Here is a 22,064-nt window from a genome sequence, read left to right as displayed (position 1 = left end):
ATTGAACATTGTCATCAGCTTAGCTTTAATTCAGACCTGAATGACCAACCCCCCCCCAAAAAAAGGTGATTTTATCTTGAAGCAATTAACACAAAACAATCTGTATCTCACAAATTAGTTGTTTAAATTTACTTTCTAGTGTGGGAGGGGATGAATCACTGGACAATAATTACAACTATAGCAGTAATACTTTCAGGTTGAAACACTACTGCTTCAAAAATGAAATGATTTTAGTAACTAAACTCAAACACAATTTGCTGGAGAGGACTTCTAAAACTTTTGAGATACAAAAGTATAATTGAATCAAGGGACAGTATTCTCTACACAACCTGTATATGGGCAGCTACCTTGGGCTTTGCTACAGAAGTGGTACAATCAGATGGATGTAAGGAGAGGCAACTATGGGTGGGTTCAGAACTGCTCAGATAAACTACATAGAACACATTATAGCTTACTAATAGAATAGATACAAAAAAGGCTTTAGAGGGAAAACTACTGTTGCTTTGAATAAAAAAATAAATCTTCCTTTCCTTGAAAAATCTATCTTCCTAGCTAACATCACCTTTATTTAAATGCTATTTTAAAATTAGAGGTTATAGTAACTTCAGCATTGCCTTATGTCCTGTAGAGGTTGAAAGATACATTCAAAATTGGTATTTGTGACTTAAATTTTATTTTACATGGTTAAAAATGGCATAAGCTATTATATGGTTTTCCTCTTACACACAGCTGCTGCTTCTGATATTAAATGGAGGTTATGTAGATTGAATTCTTCCTAAAGGACTCAAATTCTTTTTGATTCTGAGTTATCTTCAGTAGTTTAGAGATTTTGTTTCACAGAGATTTTGTTTCACACTTTGCCCCTATTTTCAGAATACTTAGGGGACATAGAAAGAACAATGATATGTTATGTTCTAGGTTTCAACAATCCTATTACTTTCTAGAACTTAAAAGAATGGAAGAATATGGTCTAGCAGTAAACAAAAGTACCAGGCTTTTATAATTTTATTTAAGTCTTAAACCTCTTAAAATGTACTGTTAAAATTGCGGTAATTAAAATTACAGCTCTGGAGAGCTAGTTCTTAGAAACATTGTTTTAAAGACAGTAGTTACAGATTCAGGACTTGGCTTTAATTGATTTTTAAATAAAATATATTTGAGTATCTATCAAAAAAAGAATTTAATCCAGCCCATAGTTGCTGATTAAAGACATTATAAGCCTTAGAGTTTCATTCATTCTTTCTCAGAGGATTATACTTTTCTAATTTTTTTATCATATTCCTTGAAAATCAGTGGCAAGGTATGGGAAAGAGAAGAGTGTGTATGTACATTTTTAAAAAGAAATTTCCTTATTTTTTATAGACACAACATACCACCTTATATTTTACTGTTATAATGCAATAATGGCAAAAGCAGTAGAACTTCAGGTCAAACAACTCTTGCTACTAATGTAAACTCATTCTCAGAAAACCATTCTCACATGGACAGTGGTTAGAAAAAAGTACATGAATGTGCTACAAAAATAGAGCCACAAGACTTCTCACAAGTAAAAGAAATCCTCTGTAGAAGTCCACAGTTGACCAAGGTCCAGCCTCCTTAACAGTGAGCAACAGGGAATATGCTGTCAAGTCACCATCTTCAGTTCTGAGAGTGAGTTGACATGCTTCCCCAATGGCACAAAGTCTCATGACGATCCAATGAATCAACAGACACTTGGGAAATATTAATAAACAATTTTTTATGAACTATTACAACAAAGAACCTCAGCAAGAAGAAAAATGAAGTTTATGATCTTTGAGTAAACATTTTTAGCGTTAACAGTCTCTGTGACCAGATATTGGAAGAGAAAAATCAAGCTTATAAAACACCATTTCTCTGTATCATCTGGAATACACTAAAAATAGGATAATGGAAATACATGTTCTTAAAGCATTTCCACAGGAAATGTCCATAATTATGACATTCTAAATCATTTAGCAATTGTATGTGCTACATTAACTAAAACAAAGGTATTCCTTATTGCACATTTTAAAGTTGGAAGGATTCTTCTAGCTTAAGTGGGGGATATTTAGGGGGAAAATATTTTTGCTCAAAATGTATACTGCGCCAAGGCAGCTTCATTCTAGAAACATAAACCATTTAAAATAAACTTTTTTATTTTGAAGCCAATAATCTTTTACCACAATGAATAGGTTGGGCCCTATTTTAAGGCCTGTGAACAGCCCTCATTACTCTGAGAGTCAGGTGTAGGTGGAGGTTCATCTTTAAAGCCTGAAGGCATTAAGTCTTTTGCAGCAGGTGGTGGCCCATAGTCTTGGGGACCATGAGTTGGAGGTGGTAATGTGGCACCAGGAATGAAGTACTCTCTTGGGCCAAATGAGCCTAAAGGTCTAAATGGTGCGGGTCCTGGAAAAAAATCACGTGGGTCAAAAGGCAAATCCCGTGGAACACCTGGTGCATATTCTCTGAATCCTATTGGACGCATACCAGGACCTGGAAAATAAAAAGGAAGTTATGTAAACACCCAGAAATTTCTGAACTAGGGTGATTTCAAGTATGTTAATATAGTCTTTAATTTCTCCCAAGCCTAGAACATCAACTGGTGAACATCCTGACTTGCCAGATGAGGCAAACTGAGATGGAACAAGTTTAGGTTATAGCCTTTGGCCAACCAGCCATGAAGCAACATATTAAGGATTTAAACATGGCTCTACCTAGCTCCAGGCTTGTCTTTTTTCTTTCCCTACTATGTAACTGCAGAATTATTTCTATCTTACAAGAGCTCCATTTATATTTGGAAGTACTATATTACCATGACAAGATGATAGATTATGAAATAAGAACTTTACTACATCAAAGAAATTTTGATAAAAGAAAATCCCACTATTTATTACTGTATCCATTAAAAATTCATGAAGTATTTCAGCATGGACTTTACACATGCCATCAGAATCAAGGTGCATGCCCTCCTGGATGGAAAAGGCCTTCCACAGCCACCTAATTAAATCAGCAACATTTATTAGGTCACTGTTAAATCCTCCTCTTTAACACTTCCCTCTGACGTTTCTCAAGGTAAGGAGGGTTTGACTTTTCCTTTTCTATATTCTATAACCTACTGCTTATGCTTCCATTATGGGTGATTACAAACTTTATGTTATTGGATTTTCATATTTGTGACAAAATTTTAAGTTATGGCATGTGTCTCATCCACCTTTCCATCTATTGCAGTGCACATCAACAGATTTTCAACAAACATCTGCAGAAGTAATATTTCTGGATTTTCTGTATATAGCCCCTTATCCTTGTCCATGAGAGATAGCTATTGCCTATCTCAGTATAAGATTATGTAGTGTCCCATATATCCCAGAAAACTGGAGGAAAAGTTAAAATGTACTCAGCTTTATCCTTTCATTGTTAAGACCTGAGATAGCAACCAACTGTTTTAGCAAGCAATAGAAATGAAAGATGAATGTGATTTATAAGTCAATCACTACTGTTCAGATCATCATACCAAATGGTGGAGGAATTGGCCGAGGCCCAAAAGGCCCACCGAGCTGAAGTGGCGGTCCATACCGAATGGGAGGTGGTGGAGGTCGTCCCATCGGGGGTCCCATAGGGAGGCCCATGAAGGGTACCCCTGAGAAAGGAGGGGGCCCTTTCATAGCCATATTAGCCTGCGATTTAAGATTTGAAAGCAGTTGAAAGTTTTAAAATTCCTACGTATGAAGACAAAGTACCAACACCGATAAAAGCTAAAACCCAAAACAGGCACCTGTCCAGAGAACACCATCAGTGCAACAAAACTCTACCCACCCCTCCTGTGTATTCCCACTGACAGCTTACAGATGTTAGAAGGATGCCACAAGAGGGAGCAGTTTGTTACTGATTTAATCTGCACAGGAAAGGGAAAGGCAAGAGGACTGGCAGAGGTTATTAACAGAGGTGATTACTGACCAGTATGTCATGCTGTATTATTCACTACAATCTATTTCAAAGGGAGTCCCCCCCTCCCCATCACTTCCCTTTCATCACAATAGCTCATTACCTTCCATATTAAGAATGAACAGAATAAAATGAAAAATCCATTCTCTACCCATGTAATAATAGCTACTATTCAGCGTATCTTCAATAAGTCTTTCATATATTATTCAACCTCTGAGATCTTTAAGTAGACTGTCTTGTTTTAAATAAGAGGGAACTAAAGCAAATGGAATATCATAATTTGTTGAAGGCCACACTGCATATTAAAGGAACTCAATCCCAGGTTTGCCTCCAAGCCATGCTTTTCCCACCTCTACTCCTCTCTAACAACGGGTCTTTGCTCTCTTTTAAATCTTCTACTACAAAGGGGTTTGGGGTCTTATCTAAGCTGCCCTTAGATTTCTCCAGAGATGTATATTCCTGGAATATATATACACTGGAACTTGATAAGTATTTTCCAACACAGTGCTATACACACAAATTAGGAAGACAAGGCTTTAATATTTACTTTCATTTACTGTACACCAGTTGAGATATTGATTTATCATTTACTATGAGTAATGGGTTTCAAACTAAACAATTAAAAATTTATTTTATTATAGAGCTGCAGAAGACCTACCAGATATAATAGCAACACAGTTACAAGAGAATACACTTATATGAACAAATGAGACCATTGCTTGGGACTGGCTCAAGAGGTCATTTCAGATGATCATTGTTTCACTGAAACAGTATTTCACTTTCAGAAAATCTGATACCAATCTAATTTTAATCACTCAAAATAGGGTTTGCACAAATGGAGGAATTCTTAAATAGCATTCTTCCAAACAAAAATAAAAATGATGAATTATATAACTTATAATGAATTTACTTTGCCTTAGAGCATTCAACACGAAACACCATATAAAGTTAGAGTGATAACTTTTCACATTCTGTAGTTCATTATAGTTGTACACACTTAAGCAACATTCCCAAGTTAAGGAGAAAAGTAAGCTCAATATTGCATGCAGTTTAAAGCAAACAAGATCAGTGTCATGCTCTGAACATCCTTCCCAGAAATGCACAGAATAAAACCCAATTCAGTTCTCAACCTCTAAGTACTTACTCCAACTGGATGCTCAGTCAAAGAAGTAATGGTGGAAACTGAGGGGGTCTCAGGTTCTTGGGGAACAGTTTGCTTTTTAAAAAACAAATGGGATAGTACAAATAGAACACAAAGAAGGATAAAGCAAAGAGCAAGTACTGTAGGAAAGCTACATGTTCCTGCATGACCACATGATTCACAGTAACTACAGAACTTACCTTGCCCTCATTCGTCACCTTAGCTGGAGAAGAACTTCTGGAACTGCTGTTCATGTGAGCTGAACCACATCCTGGGTCTGTTAGAGATCAAAGAATGGATTCAGACTTATTCTAACATGAAAAGAATAAAAATCCTCCATCCACAATTACAGATTCTTTGAAATTACTTGGTCCCTTTACCAGAGGCAACGGGTTTCCCAGATGCCTCAGAAGACCAGTACGAGGTAAAGGTCCATCCATTGATCCTTGGGAAAGAAAGATCAGAGCCCTTGTATGTATTTTTCAGAAGAAATAAACCACTGGTGGACAGGTCAGGGTTCAACAATAACTAGAAAGCAACATTAAAAATGGGTTGCCCAGGGGTTGGGGTTGTAGCTCAGTTATAGAGTGTTTGCCTAGCATGTGTGAGGCACTGGGTTTGATTCTCAGCACCACATTTAAAAAATAAAGATATCATGTCCATCTACAATTAAAAATATTTTTTTTAAAAAAAATGGGTTGCCCAATACGTAAATCACAATTTATGAAGAGACTTAAGTAAAATAAAAAACTGCCTTGGGTTGATAGAACAGCAGATTAATAAGTACTGGTCCTAAACTTTAAGCTATAGACTTGAAGTATGTATAGGCTGGCTTTTCTTTAGTCTGTATAACCTGACTTCCAATCTTACCAAGACTACAGTCCTGTTTAGAATTGGAAATAAGACTCAGTATTTCATGTTGGAAATATGTATGCTACATAAAGTTTAAGACTACTTTTATAATATTTGGGAAAGGAACACCATAGAGATTTAATTTAAAGATAAAGGTTTACACTTCACAGTGTAAAATTTAAAAGAAAAAAAAACAATACAGGGACCTCCAGTAAAAAAAAAAAAATGTTTTCTATTCTAGAACAGATTTTACAGAAAACATTCACTAAGATAAAGTACGAAATTATCTTCTATATATTGTTCAGGCCCAAATTCTATGTTTTCATTAGAATATTCAAAAGGGGGGAAAAAAAACAAAACCTTGAAGCAGTTTACTATAAAGCAACATGTGAATGCTCACCAAATCCGTTTCTAGGCGTATCCTTTCGATTAAGAGTAGCAGAAGGAGGTCTCCCAGCTGGTTCTGTTGTCAGTGGAGGGGAACATTCACCACCACTCACGGGGGATGGACCAAAAGAGCCATTATGGCTCAGTGGACCTAAAGACAACAATGCCATGTTACTACTTTAAGGCAGCCTTCTCCCTGACACCAACCCTCACCTCCCGCTTTAGCAAATCATTCAGATTATTTCATAACCATTACACACAGAAATAAAAAGTAATTTACATACATTCTGCACCAAGAAATAAAATAGCTCCTTTTACAAAGTGTCCCCTACCTCTCCGAGGAGGATTTTGTAAATTTGGTCTTCCCGGCATAGGTTTTACAATCACGGGTTCATATTGCCGCAGTGCCATCTTTTGGGCCATTTCCAATAGTCTTGAATATTGAGAAATAATGGGCTGAATTATGAAACAGCAATCTATTCCTTCATAGAAAATATCTAGCATAACCTTAAAACACTATAAAACATATAATAAGATACCAAAATCACATACTTCTGTCTCAAATTAGCAGCTTCCCTTTTCTCTGCAGCTAAAGCTCTTTCTGCAGACCGAGCTTTGAGCTATTAAAGAGAAAATATTCAAATTCAGTTGCGGTAGGCTATGCACAAAATAAAGAAAAGGGGGAAAAAATCTTACCCAGTTATCATGAGCTTTCTTCTCATTCATAGCAATCTGAAAAGGACAACACATTAAAAAAATATGTTTTTAGGGACTCATTATAATAGCCTATAATTGTCTGTATTAGATATCAAAGAATTCTGCAACTACAGGACAGTATTAATTACTACCTGGTTTTTAAATGAGCGCTCGGTTTTCTGTAATTCTTCTACCATCTCTTCAATTCTCCGCCTAAGAATTACAATTGAATAACATTTGAAACATTCTGACCATTTTCCCTTTATTCCATCAGCTATACTTTTAAAGACTTTATCATACATAAGAAAAACATTTCTATAGTTATATGAATCCAGTGTGATCAAAACTAATACTACAGGCCAGGTGCAATGCCACATGCCAGTAATCCCAATGATTGGGAAGCTGAGGCAGGAGGATCACAAGTTCGAGGTCAGTCTCAGCAATTAAGTGGGAACCTATGCAACTGAGACCCTGTCTCAAAGTAAAAAAAAAGGTCTAAGGATGTAGCTTAGTAGTAAAGCACCAAAAATAAATAAATAAATAAAATAAAAACCTAATACTAATAACTTCTTTATCATTTAATTGCTAGAGATTCTGAATGATAAATTATAATTTCCTTAACTGTTTATCAGTGTGTACTCAAGTAATTCTGCTAGAAATATCTTCCTCCTTAAAACTTTTTTTTCTTTTTTTCAAATTATATCCATAGAAGATTTCCAAGGTCTATCAAATGCCACACTTTTGTGGGTCTTGATACATCACACAGCAAACTGATTTCTTAATGAATTACTACAACATACAAAACCCTCAGAACTGTTTGCATTGACCAAGTTCCCTATGGTCTTGCCCATTGGGTATAAGTAAATTTTTGTTAACATTTTTCATTTGTAAAGTTGAAATTTATTTTTTCTCCTGTGTGAATTGAATGTATTCATATCCTCTCGTTATTTATACTTCCATGCTATTTTCTTCTATCTACATAATGTAAAAAAAGATTAAAAAAGAAAGCTAACACTAGTTCATTAGACATTGACACCCTCCTTTAGAAACTGAACTCACTTGTAATTTTTAACTTCCTGTACAGCGGAAACCACCTTTTCATCTGCAGCTGACAGCCACTGCTCTTTTTCTAGTCTCTCATATTCTTCCTGGCTTAGTTTCCTAAAATAAAGCCAGTTATCAAATCAAAAGTTTCTCTCTGTGAATATCACTTCCCACAATTCTATAAAATGCTTAAGCACATAAAATAGGAATTCAAACCTGCAATTTTGTAAATCAAACTCTGGCAAATCACTTACATTTTCTAACTTCTCCTCTTAATTCTCTACTTACCAGTAAATAAAATAAATGTGAAAACAACATGTGCCCCAAGGGCAAGTATCCTGTGTGTAAGATAATAAAAACTCACTTTACTTCAATGTGGAAGATCAGGACTGATCAACCTAACATCATTAAACATATTAGGATAAAGCAGGGGATAATTCTTTTCTCGTTTCTGCCATGGGTAGGACACTAAGTATATCTTTGTCATGGAGGAACTCTTTTCTCAATCCAAGACTGGTACCATAATAAAGATATAGTCAGTCAAAGAAAAAATCTTCTAGAATATGTCTTTTAGCTATGTAATTAACCACAGAACATTTTTCACACTTTAGATATCTATTTCAAAAGAATTGCAATTAAGCAAAAAGACAAATCTGAGTTTTGATAATGTCTGTCAACCAGAAAAAGAAGCCAAACTGACCCACGATCAGAGTATTATCTACTGACAAGTTTTAACTCTGATCATGAAACTCAAGATGTTCATCTACTGAGACAAAGGTAGCCACATTTAATGATTTAAAAAATACTATTTTCTGCTATCCTTGTACTACTTTAGCCATAGTTCCAATTCAAAAGATAATTAACTTGAAACTTAATTTTCCATAAATCAGAAGAATTATAGTAAAAACGGAGTATTGATACCAAATAGAAAAAGGGGATTATATATTCTTATATAGCTTCTCATTTAATTCTTCAGCAAGTATTTTATGAGTGGCTATAATATACTAGTTACCTTGTAAGATGCTAAAGAATAAAAGAGCTCACTGTTTCAGGTATAAATGACGCCTAAAGGAATATAATAATTTTCCCCACTGGCTTAAGAAGGAATATGGAGAAAACTGAATCTTGAAGGACAGAGAGAATTTTGTTTCCAATTATCAAAGAGTTAGTCTGAGAGCACTAAGAACAATTAAAACATCTTTATAAGAATATAAAATTGTGTTTGAAAGGATCCAAGCTAAAAAGGCAGTGAAGATATATGTATGTGGCCAAGATCCATTAGAAAAAGGAATCTCAGAATTACAAGTAAGGCTGGCACTTTGAGGTACTTTTCTCCTAGGTTTACCCTCATATTGAAGATAACACAAAGATATAATGAGTCTGAACTAAGCCTTCATCAAATTCCTGGGCTTAGAGGAAAAAAGAAGTGTTTGGGGCTACAAATAAAGGGACCCTTAATAAAAGCTCTAGCCTTTGAGTTTAGATTAAAAAGTACTGCACACTTAAGGGATGAACAGGCAAAAAATCCAAAAGGAACAATACTGAAACATTGAAAAGACAAGTATTTTTGAATTATCTTAATTGCTAAGTTTAAAGTGACAATCTTACTCAAGTAACCTCAACACTTTTCTATAAGAAGATAACTTCATCTTAGTCCTCAAATTTCATCTATAATTATCACAACAATGTTAGCCAATCAAAACTGACCAGGCACTCCATAAGACAAAATTCTGTGAGAAAAAATCCCACAGAAAAGGAAACCACCTAATGGGGTTATCCGCACATGTTTTAAAATCACTGTGCTTTATATAGTCAAAAAAGTAAAGTCAAGATTATGAATTTCAGGGCTGGGAATATAGTTTAGTTGGTAGAGTGCTGCCTTGCATGCACAAGGCTCTGAGTTCAAACCCCAGCACCACAAAAGAGGAAAAAAAAAAGATTATGAATTTTGTCAAAGGATTAGAAACTATAAAACCAAGAAATAGTTGGGTGTGGTGACCTACCTACAGTCGAAGATACTCAGGAGGCAGAGGCAGAATGATGAGATTAAAGATGGCTTGGAAAGCAGTAAGACACTAGTCCCTTATGAGAAAGAGCAAGGAGTCTGGGGAGGTGGCTCAATAGTAGAGCACATGGCTCAAGGTCCTGGGTTTGAGCTGTAGTACTGAAATAGGACTGGGGTTGTGGCTCAGTGGTGAAGCACGTGTGGGGCACTGGGATCAGTCCTCAACACCACATAAAATAAATAAAATATTGTGTCGGGCTGGGGATGTGGCTCAAGCGGTAGCGCGCTCGCCTGGCATGCGTGCAGCCCGGGTTCAATCCTCAGCACCACATACAAAGATGTTGTGTCCGCCAAAAACTAAAAAATAAATATTAAGATTCTCTCTTTCTCTCTCTCTTAAAAAAATCCTATAAAAAATAAAATAAAATATTATGTCCATCTACAACTAAAATAATATTTTAAACCCTGAACTTTTTAAAATCCTAAACTCAATGAATGATTTTAGCAGCAGATTTGGGAAGTAAAATAAATCCTAGCACTTTTAAGACAGGTCAGAAGAAAATATCCAGAAGAAATAAATCCAGAATGTAGGAGGCAGGGGAAATCAAATTCTAATACGCATTATTATAATCAGAAGAGAGAATGAGGCAAAATCAACATTTAGAAAAAGACTCGAAAATTCAAGAAATGTTTAATGGTCCCAAGCAACATAACTGCAAGAGGAAAATGTGGGTGGGGTGGGGAAAACTACACCTAGGCACTTCCCAATACAACTGTTAAAAAAACAGAGAAATGACTACAGGAACTAGGGGAGGGATAAGACCAAACAACAATGATAATGGACTCCTTAAAGAAAAAATTTAAAACAGATGGTAATTAATTGGATATTTTTAAATTGCTAAAACTAAGTAACAGTCAAAATTCAGTAGCCAAAAGAAAGATCCTTCAAAAATGAAAACTGGTTTTAACTCTAATCATGAAGTTCATGTCAACCTAATACAGATTATAAAGGTAGCAATATTTAGTGGATAAAATACTATTCTCTGTTTATCCTTGTACTACCTTTGATACACTAATCAAATCTATCATTAAAGGACAATGTTCAAAGGAATGAAAATAATTTCAAATAAGAAACCAAAAGTGTAGAATGCAGAACTACAGAAACTTTAAATATGTGTATAAATTGAATGAATGTCTTGTGGAGTTCACAGTATATGAAGTACTAACATACAATGCCACAACAGTTATCTGATTCAGGAGCTACTTAGAGCCCATAAAAAAAAATAATAAACCTATTAATCTATGTCAGGTTTTTATTAAATCCAGAATATATACCATGGCCTTTAAATTATGAGAAGATGAATAAAATTATAATTATATAATTATAATTCCATTATAATTTATGATTACATCAAGCTTATACAGGGGATGAGGAAAATGATTAAAAATATTTAAACTATTAAAAAGATACAAGGAAGAAAAAAAGAACAGGTCATCAAATAGAAAGCAAATTCTTCATAAACCACAGGCACATATTGACATGGACAGACTTATATTTTAGAAAGTCCACTCAAGCAGCTATAGAGAAAATTACTAAGAATTTGAAATAAATTATATAAAAATATAAATAACGGAGAATGAAGACAGATCACCTAGGTTAGAAACAGAAAAGATGACACAGGCATGAACTAACATAGTACCTGGGGATGAGTAAAAAGAGTACAAACCACAGATGATGACTGAATGAATTTTGGAGGAGTTGAGGAAAATAGTGCTACAATTTAACTGCATTACAAAGAAAATTAATTGCCATTTAGGTCATTCATATTACTAGTAGGGACAGAGAAAACAAGTGTTCTTTTTTAAAAAAAGTGATAAAATGAGAAATGTTTCTTTGAAACAGGCCAGGCATTTAGAACTGGCCTGAACAAAAATTCGAGATTCTAAAAAGGTCGCTTGGAGATCAAAGAATTTTAGAAAAGTTAATGGAAAGGTTTCAATATTTAATGCATTAATTAGGCAACAGAAGTCAAAATACCTAAAAATAGTTAGGTCTGTAAGAAGGTCTGTCTTTGCTTTAACAAGATTATATATAATATGCCGAAGAGTAAAATCAGGTGCAAACAAATAAAATATGACACAAAAAACCTATTTTTAGAGAATTCAAGTATTTTTGTGGATTAAAAACTTCAAATGAACTTTCAAAAAATAACTAGCTCCACACTGAGAAGATTAATATATAAATATATACTACAAACAAGTACTTCTGTAATCATAACTCCTAAGGTCCTTGCCACAGTTCAATTTTTAGTGTGAACATCTGAGATATTCAAGTCCAAAACTTGTACCATCAATAAGTAAATATTATTCCTTTTTGAAGTTTTTATTCTACTAAAACATGTCATTCCAAATCACTCAGTATTTTTAAAGGTCCAGAGTTAGAGATACAAGTTCAAAACATTAGAATTACATAACTGATCACAATGAAAGGTAATTAAAATAAACAGTGGGATCATAGAAAGGGTCTAGATCTTTGAGAGGTATCTCCACATCAGTGACTGTTAATACCAGTTTACCACTTCCTGCCTTCATATGAATTTGACAATTGATTACGATGTCCTCACAGCCTTAGTTTATGGTTCCAACTACCTCAGGACTCTTAAGACTGACGATGGAAAGAAAAATGCAACTTATAGGAAACAAAACACAAAGGAAAAAAGACAAATCTCTACTTATTACAACTAGAAGAAATTGTAAATAATCTTAAGAAAAGATAAAATTATATGTTAGTTCACACAGTGATAACAATAACAAACAATGAAAATCTTACTTTTGTAATGCCATCTCATTTTGCTGGTAGAGTTCATTTAAAATCTCCACTTTCTGCCTAAGAGTTTTGCATTCATCTTCCAGTGAATTGCAGTCACTTTCTAATTTCTTTTTTTGGTCTGTAAAGGATAAAACAGCTTATCTCTATATGTGTACAAGGACTTAAGAACTTGTTTGAGGGAGTAGTGCCAAGAAAAGTAAGAAGCATGAAAGCAAGAAGCCATTCTTTATCTTTCCAATAAAATTTTAAGTCTTTCCAACATGGCAATTTCTTCTCAAGAAGAACCCACCTTCTAGATTATATTTTGTGGGCATCGAGGCTGTTAGCTTAAGTTGTACAAGTTTTAGATCCTCTTCAACTACTGATATTGTAGTTTGTGTCTAAAAATTGCAGAAAAGAGAGGTATTCTTAAAAGTGAGGCACAGGAAGAATTCACAGGCACTATGGGACTCTTACAAAGAACTATACCCGAGAGACATCCATCATCTGCTTAATTTGATCTTTGATCTTCTCGTTCCGATCACCTAAAAAACAAAAGACTTTAGCTTTTTCTTTCCTTACTTTTAACTCTATATTCTCCTAACTTCCCCAAACTAAAGAATGATTGTGTTCAAACACCAAAAGAAAAAAAATCAATTAAATAATTAAACTGATTAGACTAATGACTTTTAAGAGAATTGCAAGCTTAGATTTAAAAAAGAAAAAAAGAGAGAGGTGAATTTCAGACTGGGGTTGTGGCTCAGTGGTAGAGTGCTCACCTAGCATGTGTGAGGCACTGAGTTTGATCCTCAGCATAAAAATAAATAAAAGTACTGTGTCTGTCTCAAAAAAAAGGTGAATTTCTAGTATGCACAACTAAAATGTTATCTATGCTATTCTTGTAAGATAAAAGCTTTTCTTCTCTCTCAGATCTATCTTCACCTGGGCAAGTAAGTGTCTTGTTTAGAAAGATTCAATCCTCTATTTTCTCCCTGAATCTACTACCAGGTGTGGTTTGAAATACTTGCTATGTAAGCAATATCCAACTTGGGAGAAAACATCTGGAAATATTTTCCTCATCAGTAAACACTGTTACACTCCCTCTCTAGCTTTCTGATAGTCTCTAGCCTCTGTTCTCACAGCCTTAGTTTATCGTTCCAACTACCTCCGGACTCTTAAGACTGACTGTGGACCTTAAAACCACAGAGCCATAGAGATGATGAGTATCAAAATCAAGTATCATCTGCATAAGTTAAGAAATAAATTTCTCTTACTGTACAATGTTCAATACTTAGAGGTATAGGATGTGACTATTGTAGCTGCAGTGTACTTACTAGTTTTCAATGGGATAGAAAAAGTCAGTGTTCTTCACATGCCTATTGCTACATTATACCCCAGCAACCCACCTCTGCCAATGCAACAGACATATCTATAGATCCAGTGATATATGTCTACAACCCTGAAGCTTAAGAAGAAATTCATCCAGCTGAAAAGTAGCATCTGTATACTTAATTAAAGACAGGAAAGCAAAAAAGGATTCAACCTCCCTGAGACTGATCTTACCTGCTACCTCTCCATTGGTTAATTCATCTGACTCATCTCTACTTTGATCCTCAGATTCAGATTCACATTGTAACCGATTCAACTGTGTGATGCAATTAGTCAAAGCCTAGAAAAGAAGCAAAAGGTTGGAAGACTCTCGATTTTAATTCAGAAGATTTCAGGAGAATTCATGAGATGAAACATGTATTTGGAGTATAAACTTACATTAATAGTATCATCTTTGTGACTAAGAGCTACTTGTAAATCTTTCTGGGACTTCTCAAATGATTTCATTTGTTCACTGAGCTCAGTGTGTGATATACTCCAGTCTTTGACTTCCTGCTGCAACTGAAAAGTCAAAACACATGAATTTCTATGGGTTAGGGAGGGGTTTCTGCACTGGATATATCAGGACTACAAGACTTAGACAAAGAAATAGAGAGCCATACTCTTCAGTGGCCTGCCTCAATCGAGGGGGTTGAGACCTTGGTTAAGGAAGAGGGCAGAGTGGCCCCAACTCTCACAGCTGCAGTAAGAACATCAGAGCTATCAGGAAGTTGACCCTGTTTATTGCATTACCCAGAAAATTGCTGCCAATTCAAATAATTTACCTCCAGCAGGAATGGCTGGGCACATATGACTGTCTCCTAAATTTAGATTCCTTATCATGTAATCTTCCCTTGGCCGGTGAATCAGTAACTACTCAAAAGAGAATCATAAAATACTTAATTTTCTGGTTTAAAAAGTTTCTTTGAGGCTATGCAAGTCAATAACTGATTGACATTTGATAAGAAAAGCAATAATCAAAAAATCCAAAACAGATGGAGACCATATATATGCACTCAATTTGGGGAGCATTGCATATCTAGAAAAGGTCCTACATGAATATTCCTTACCTCAGAAACAGATCCAAGAAAGATACAAGATAATGATATTCACTTCTCTAGTTTACATTATGTATGACATCAAATTTTCTTTACCTGTTCATTCTTCTTCTTAAGCATGGTATTTTCTTTCTGAAGCTGACAGCATTCCAACTTCACCTTCTCTTCACGAAGCTTAGCTTCATTAAGGAGAATTTGAAGCTAATGCAAAACACTACAGTTAGTGAATTAATTCCAAAGAAAAAACAAAGTTATACTTTCCCAAACCAGACATCATATAGTTCTCATTTTTTGCACATTTTAGCACACCTCAAATTTTTGGTCTGCAACAAAAATAAATGTAGTATTAATATCCGTTAGCAAGAGTTGGCAGCTTTACCTCTGTAAGTTCAGAAGTATTCACTGAAATGACATCTTTAAGCTTCTCTATAGATTTCTTATTTTCCATTATCTGCCAGGTGAAAACAGAACACAAAATATGCATTATGATTTCAGTAGAAATACTGATATATATACTAAAAAAGATAAACACAACAAAATTTTTGTCAAGCCATCCCATTACATTTCAGTTAAATGCAGGGGATCCAGCTTTGGACTAAGCAAAAAATCAAGAACTGAAAGAGATGAGGGAAATGAAGTCATAAATATTTCATGGCATCCACAACCTTACTGTTTATGAGGTAACCAGAAAAAAAGGTCAAAGTATAGAAAATCATAATGCAATAAGTAAATAAAATGTTTTAAAGCATAGAAAATTAACTAATTAATTACTGTTTCAAGTAAACCAGTTCAAATTAGTAATTTTTTTTTCTAGTGATAGAGAAAAAAATTTCCCAAGATCATTTTAAAAATTTTCTTATCTGAAGTAAAAAATGATAAAATTTAAGGAAGAATAGACTAATCTCACATACAGAAGAATTCCAAAAAATTTATAAAGATACTCGCTCCTTAAGGAAGTGGACATAACTCTGCAATCTTTGTTTGCAATGCCTGAGATTGAATCCTGGGCCTCATGCATGCTAGGCAAGTGCTCTACCATGAGCTGCATCCTGAGCTTGTAACTCTTCATACTTTAACTGTGGGCTGTGCATGGTAATTTCCAAAGAATACAATATGAAAAGGATTGGAAAGAATTTTTACAGTGGAGAAATCTTATAAATACTACCTCAGCTAGGTGATCAAGCTTACTTGGGGATAGGATATTTCAGAACACACTTTCTACTATCTTTTGCAACTTTTATGTAATTACAGAAACTTATAGAAATTGAAAATTAAATATGTAAGTAAAATTTTTTTAAGTACAGAAAATTGATTAATTCATTACTCTTTCAAGTAAAAAGTAAACAAATACCGTTCAACTGGACAATAGTTTTTTAGTTGTTCTGCATGTTTCCAAGGGCAGAGCAAAGCAATATGAAAATTATCCAAGGTTGAGAATAAAAATATTTCCTAGGCCCATAAAAATAATTTGTTGTATCAATACTTAAAAGTTCCACAAAATGGGCAGAAGTGGGTTCAACTTCCTTGACTCCTAATCTTACTTTAGTTAACAGCTGGACTAAGTTCAACTTAACCAATTTTACAAAATATTTCAAAAGCCAAATTGCAGTAACACTTAGCAGCAAAACTCTTACCAAGTCCTGATTCTTAGCTTTCTGTTCTCTCTCAGATTCTAACATAACATGAAGATTTTTAGCTCTCTCATCCAGAAGTTCTTTAGCTTTTTCAAGAAGCTTCATTTTATCCTGGAAAAAAAAAGGTGTCAAGATTACTCACTCATTACATTTACTTTTGAGTTTAGAATGTAATTCCCCCCAAAGAAGAGATTTTTACCTTATATTTATTTGCTTCATCAGAAAGAATCATATTTTGTTTCATGATCTCTTGGACCTGATTCTTTGATTCCTTTATCTATGTAAATAAAGCATTCAGAATTAAGATACACAAATTATAGTGCTACTATACAAGTTACTTCCAGACAAGTGACCCTTTCTAGAAGAAAGCAGTACTTAATACATATGACTGCTTAGAATTTGGATGATTTGTAGGAAATAATGAAACAAAAATTTTAAAATACGATTTTTAAATTAAAACAGGTAGAAATGATTCAAGCTAGAACCAAGGGAGAAAGAAACAAAAAAATAATTATACCTTTTGTTCATAATTTGACAATTTCTGCATTAGTTCTTCATTTTCTTTCATGAAATTGTTCACCTTTTTGGAAATTTGCTGTTCATTGACTAAAAGTGGGAAATACACAAGATTATTACAATTACTAAATGAAATTCAATTACTCAATCTACTAAAAGCAAAGACATGTTATATGGTACTATGAGGAAATACTTCTTAGCATAACTATTATGCTTTTAAAAAGCAATCTATGCTTATTAGCAATAAGAGTATAAAATTATTAAAATTTAAGAAAAATATAAGAACAATGATATTTTGCTGGGCGCAGTGGTGCACACCTGTAATCCCAGTGGCTCAGGAGGCTGAGCTAGAAGGATCCCAAGTTCAAAGCCAGCCTCAGCAAGAGCGAGACACTAAGCAACTAAGTGAGACTTGGTCTCTAAATATAGGGGGTTGGGGATGTGGCTCAGTAGAGTGCCCCAGAGTTCAATCCCAGGTACCCCTCCCATCCAAAATGATATTTCAATTTAAGCTTATTTCACAGATGGGAAATACAGTAAAGTGTTGTAGCTTGATATTCCTCCCTTCTCAAAATACTTTCTTTTCAGAAAATGGAATCATTTAATTCTTTGCAAAGAAAAACAGAAATGAAAACATACTGATTCACATTACCGTTCTTTAAATTATCTACTCAATTACTTAATGCATGATTAAATCATTAGCATAGAAATACTCTTCAAATGTAGTACATCTGCATTACATCAATATTCAAAAGTTAATCTGCCCCAAATTAAAACTTATCATCATCTCCCTATCCACAATTTGTTCCTCCTCTTTATCTCCTATCTCAGAGCTGGAACCATCATCATCCACTCTATTATCCATGCTAGCAACCTAGGAATAGTAAAATTTTCAGGAGGTAAAAAAGATAATAGACATTAAAAGTCACTGTATCTACTTCTAACATACATAAAACACACATCAAACACCAATACAAAGGGTTATTACAAGTTTAAGAAACCTAAAAATTTACCTTGATATACTCTATCTTTTACCTAGAAGAGAGAAAAAAGATTAAATTTGATGTCAAACATCTGCTCAATAGAAACAGCATTCCTAAAACAACAGTCAGAATCATAACCAAGTGAGAATTTAATAACATTCTGGTTCAGGATAATAATTTATAGGATTAAAAATAAGTAAAGGTTAACAAGCCTTTTAAATTTAATTGGTAGTGATATTTCATAAATAGCCTCTGACATAAAAACACTAAGATATGTACCTTATTTCACAGTAAAGATGTGTGTGTATGTGTATGTGTGTGTGTGTGTGTGTGTGTGTGTACTCAAAATCATTTACTTGACAATTCTAAATAACCAGGATAAAGTCTAGAAACAATGACTATTCAAAAGGAATCTGAGGAAACAATATTAATGGCATAATCTTTGTACTAAGATATGCCACTTTCACTCACCAGAAAACATCTTAGAACTCCAATTTAAATTTGGCTATTGGCTGAATTTAGAAACTAAGAGGCTACATCAGCTTATTTCTGCAAACCACTAAATATATAGCAAGAAATCTGAAAGGGAAGACTGCTAGAAGAAAATGTACAAGCAACAAGAGAAATGACAATTAACATATTCTGGAAAGGACAAAAACAATCATTTCCAAAAGACAGCAATAAACTGCCTGATAATAAAACCTAAGCAGAAATTTTTTTAAAACATCACTAAATTTCTTTGTAACTTAGCATATTACTTTCAAATGTTATAAATGGTGATGGGATACTCAGATGTGTCCATGGATCATCCATGGGATCTTCGTAATAGGAAACTGCATTCAGAAAACTCCAACACAGAAACAAATGAACATTTCTTTAATGTCATAGCCTTGCTAACCTTTTACTCAAAATGACAACAGAGGAAAATGGGAAGTAGCATAAAAGCAGTCATCTAAGGTAGGAACTAAAGTTCCAAAGTCAAATGCTGAAACTGAGGAGCAACAAGCTAGGAACCAGATCCCACATAACCTAGTGAAAAGAGAAACAGGTACCGGGGTTCTTGAAATGAAAGAAACAAGAGAGAGAAATATAAAACGTTTTCTTGTTTTTCCCTTCTCTTTATCCTTCTATTTCCTTTTTCCTTTTAGCTGAGAAAAAGTTCAATGAGATTAGAAAATTCCTCACAGGAATCCAGGCAAACGATTCTTCTATTTAAGAAGGGAATACTTTTTAAGAGATTTTACACTCAATTGTACAAGGAGAGGAAACTTATCTTAACAATGATATGTCTGAAATAATTAAGAAATCAGAAAAAGAACACTCAGATTTGAAAAGATTTGTATCCAATGCTTTTGGCCTCTTTAACTGTTAGGCTTTTCATATGCAAAGTCCATTTACCTAAAATAATTTTCTTCCAATTATGTTAAATAACTATGAAACAGAATGACCTACAGTACAAACATAAGTATGTATAAGCGCATATATATATATATATACACACACACACACACACACACACACACACACACACACTTATACATATATGTACACACATACACAGAGATAGACTAATTCTGCTCAGGAAAAAAAAACTCAATGAACAAAATATTTAATGGATTTTTGGACAACACATAATCTATACTTCCAAATAAAAAGGTATTTTCTGAACATATGATCAAATCATAAAATCTGGGAAAAATTTATATAAAAGACTGGAAAAATTATCTCATCTCCTTTTTCTCATTTTACTGTATTTCTTTGCAGCATTTCCCTGTTTATATGTGTTTATATTAACATACAGTTCATCAACATTTAAATCTTAGTTTCTGCTTTTTTTTCCCACTTCACATTTAATTGTGAGCACTTTCTGTACCTCAAAGCTTTGAAATAAATAAATCTGCCTACTATTCCATTAATCGAACATACAATAACCCCTAAATGAATTATGTTGTGCTAAGTCTTCAATCTAATACACTGTTCCATTGAAAAACATTACCAAAATCTTCAAAGCATAGTTATTTCTTTAAGATAGACTACTAGACATATATGCTACATAAAAGGATATTTATCTAACCTATCCCACCTTTTATCCCACTTTTAAGACTTCTGATACATATGAAACTACTGGTAAGGATGGCTGTAAGAATTACCAGTTCTACCAAATGCACCCACACTAAATTATTTTATAAGGTTAGTTTGACTTAAACCACTAATTTGTGTTTTAGCAACTGAAAAAGAAAAAGGGGGGGCAGTGACTATATAAAATAATCCTTGTGCTTATGTGCTAAGGTATAAGTAAGTTAATTTACTCACAACAAGAGCAGTTCTCCAAAAGAAAATGACAAAGGATACAATCCCAAAGAAAACAGTGAAAACTACAGGCTTCCATGGTAGTCCATAAAAATCAGTTCCAGGTTGAGTATCATCAGGCAATGTAGTAAACAGCTGAAACAGACAAATTAGAAGAAATGGGAAACCTTAAATTTATAACAAAACAGTCACAAAGAATCATGGCAATTCTAAACCAACCTCCTCATCAGAAATCCACCTCCTCAATATTTTCCAATAGCTTCTTCAAGAGAGAGGATACTGGCAGTCTCATATTTTTTTTGTTTGCTTGCAGTGTTTTCAAGTATAATGAATCTAAATACTTTTTAAAAAATATTTATGTATCTTTAGTTTTACGTGGACACATTATTTTGTTTTTTATATGGTGCTGAGGATCGAACCCAGTGCCTCATGCATGCTAGGCAAGCGCTCTACCACTGAACCACAACCCCAGCCCGAATCTAAATACTTTAAATTGAGCATACATTTCCAGTTTGTAACAGGCCCTATATCATCACATTGTCTAACACCTGGCTTGAATCCCTCTGGATCATTCTTTTCTCTTAGATAACCTGTTTTTTATAATTTAAAAAATTCATTTAAGACAAATACTTAAATATATGAAAGAACTAATTAATTTTATGGCAACAAATAAAAACAATGATGATATATGTATAAGATTTTAAATCTTACTTCCATTCCACTCTTATATAAACAGATAAGTGACATGTAATTTCAGACAACTCTTGAAAACTGGCTTAGATAAACTTCTCTGAATTTAACATGATTCATTGATTTGTAGGGCCTTCTTGCCACATACTAAATTTTTACAAGATACAGATCTGAATAAAAGATAATAGGATTTCTACAAAAATACAATATCAATATTATTCTAAAAATAAGAAATAGTGTAACCATACAAAAAATAGAAGATATTGGGATTTTTATCTAAAGATTGCAGCAAGAAAGGCACAAATCCTGGAGCATTATAAGATGAATCATTCCACATCACTTTAAATGTCTATCCATTGTGATAAATGATCTGATGCTTGTGATATTATTTTTTAAAATAAAACAAATGATGGCACAAAAATAATACTGCTACTAGAAATAATTAGTATTCATTCGTAATTACCACCAATAACCAGAAAAATCATAGTAAAATTTTAATTATAATAATAACATGGAATATAAATTATGACATTCATATAATACAGACAGTAACCAATTTGAATTGAGGATAGGCAATTATACAATTAAATTTGCATAACAAATATGGAGATAACTATTATAAAATAGCC

General features: G+C 33.8%; 1 protein-coding gene across 1 annotated transcript; it reads right to left on the bottom strand.

Moving 5' to 3' along the window:
- Positions 1-1,788: 1,788 nt before the first annotated feature.
- Positions 1,789-20,981, bottom strand: LOC308633416 (transport and Golgi organization protein 1 homolog). The gene is made up of 23 exons (XM_081266225.1): positions 20,965-20,981; positions 20,749-20,880; positions 18,466-18,487; positions 17,454-17,542; positions 17,136-17,213; positions 16,937-17,047; positions 15,682-15,753; positions 15,399-15,503; positions 14,644-14,766; positions 14,440-14,545; positions 13,366-13,421; positions 13,187-13,277; positions 12,898-13,015; positions 8,078-8,179; positions 7,171-7,231; positions 7,019-7,054; positions 6,875-6,942; positions 6,655-6,755; positions 6,336-6,473; positions 5,284-5,360; positions 5,087-5,158; positions 3,512-3,674; positions 1,789-2,493 (listed from the first exon to the last, which is right to left on the bottom strand). The coding sequence occupies exons 4-23, from the start codon at positions 17,502-17,504 to the stop codon at positions 2,201-2,203; spliced, it is 2,022 nt and encodes a 673-aa protein (XP_081122351.1). The 5' UTR covers positions 17,505-17,542; positions 18,466-18,487; positions 20,749-20,880; positions 20,965-20,981; the 3' UTR covers positions 1,789-2,200.
- Positions 20,982-22,064: the final 1,083 nt, after the last annotated feature.

This window comes from Spermophilus citellus (assembly GCF_964194105.1).
Source record: "Spermophilus citellus genome assembly, chromosome: 14".
NCBI lineage: Eukaryota > Metazoa > Chordata > Mammalia > Rodentia > Sciuridae > Spermophilus > Spermophilus citellus.
Note: the sequence above shows the minus strand (reverse complement) of the source record. Positions and strands in the feature narration are given on the sequence as shown.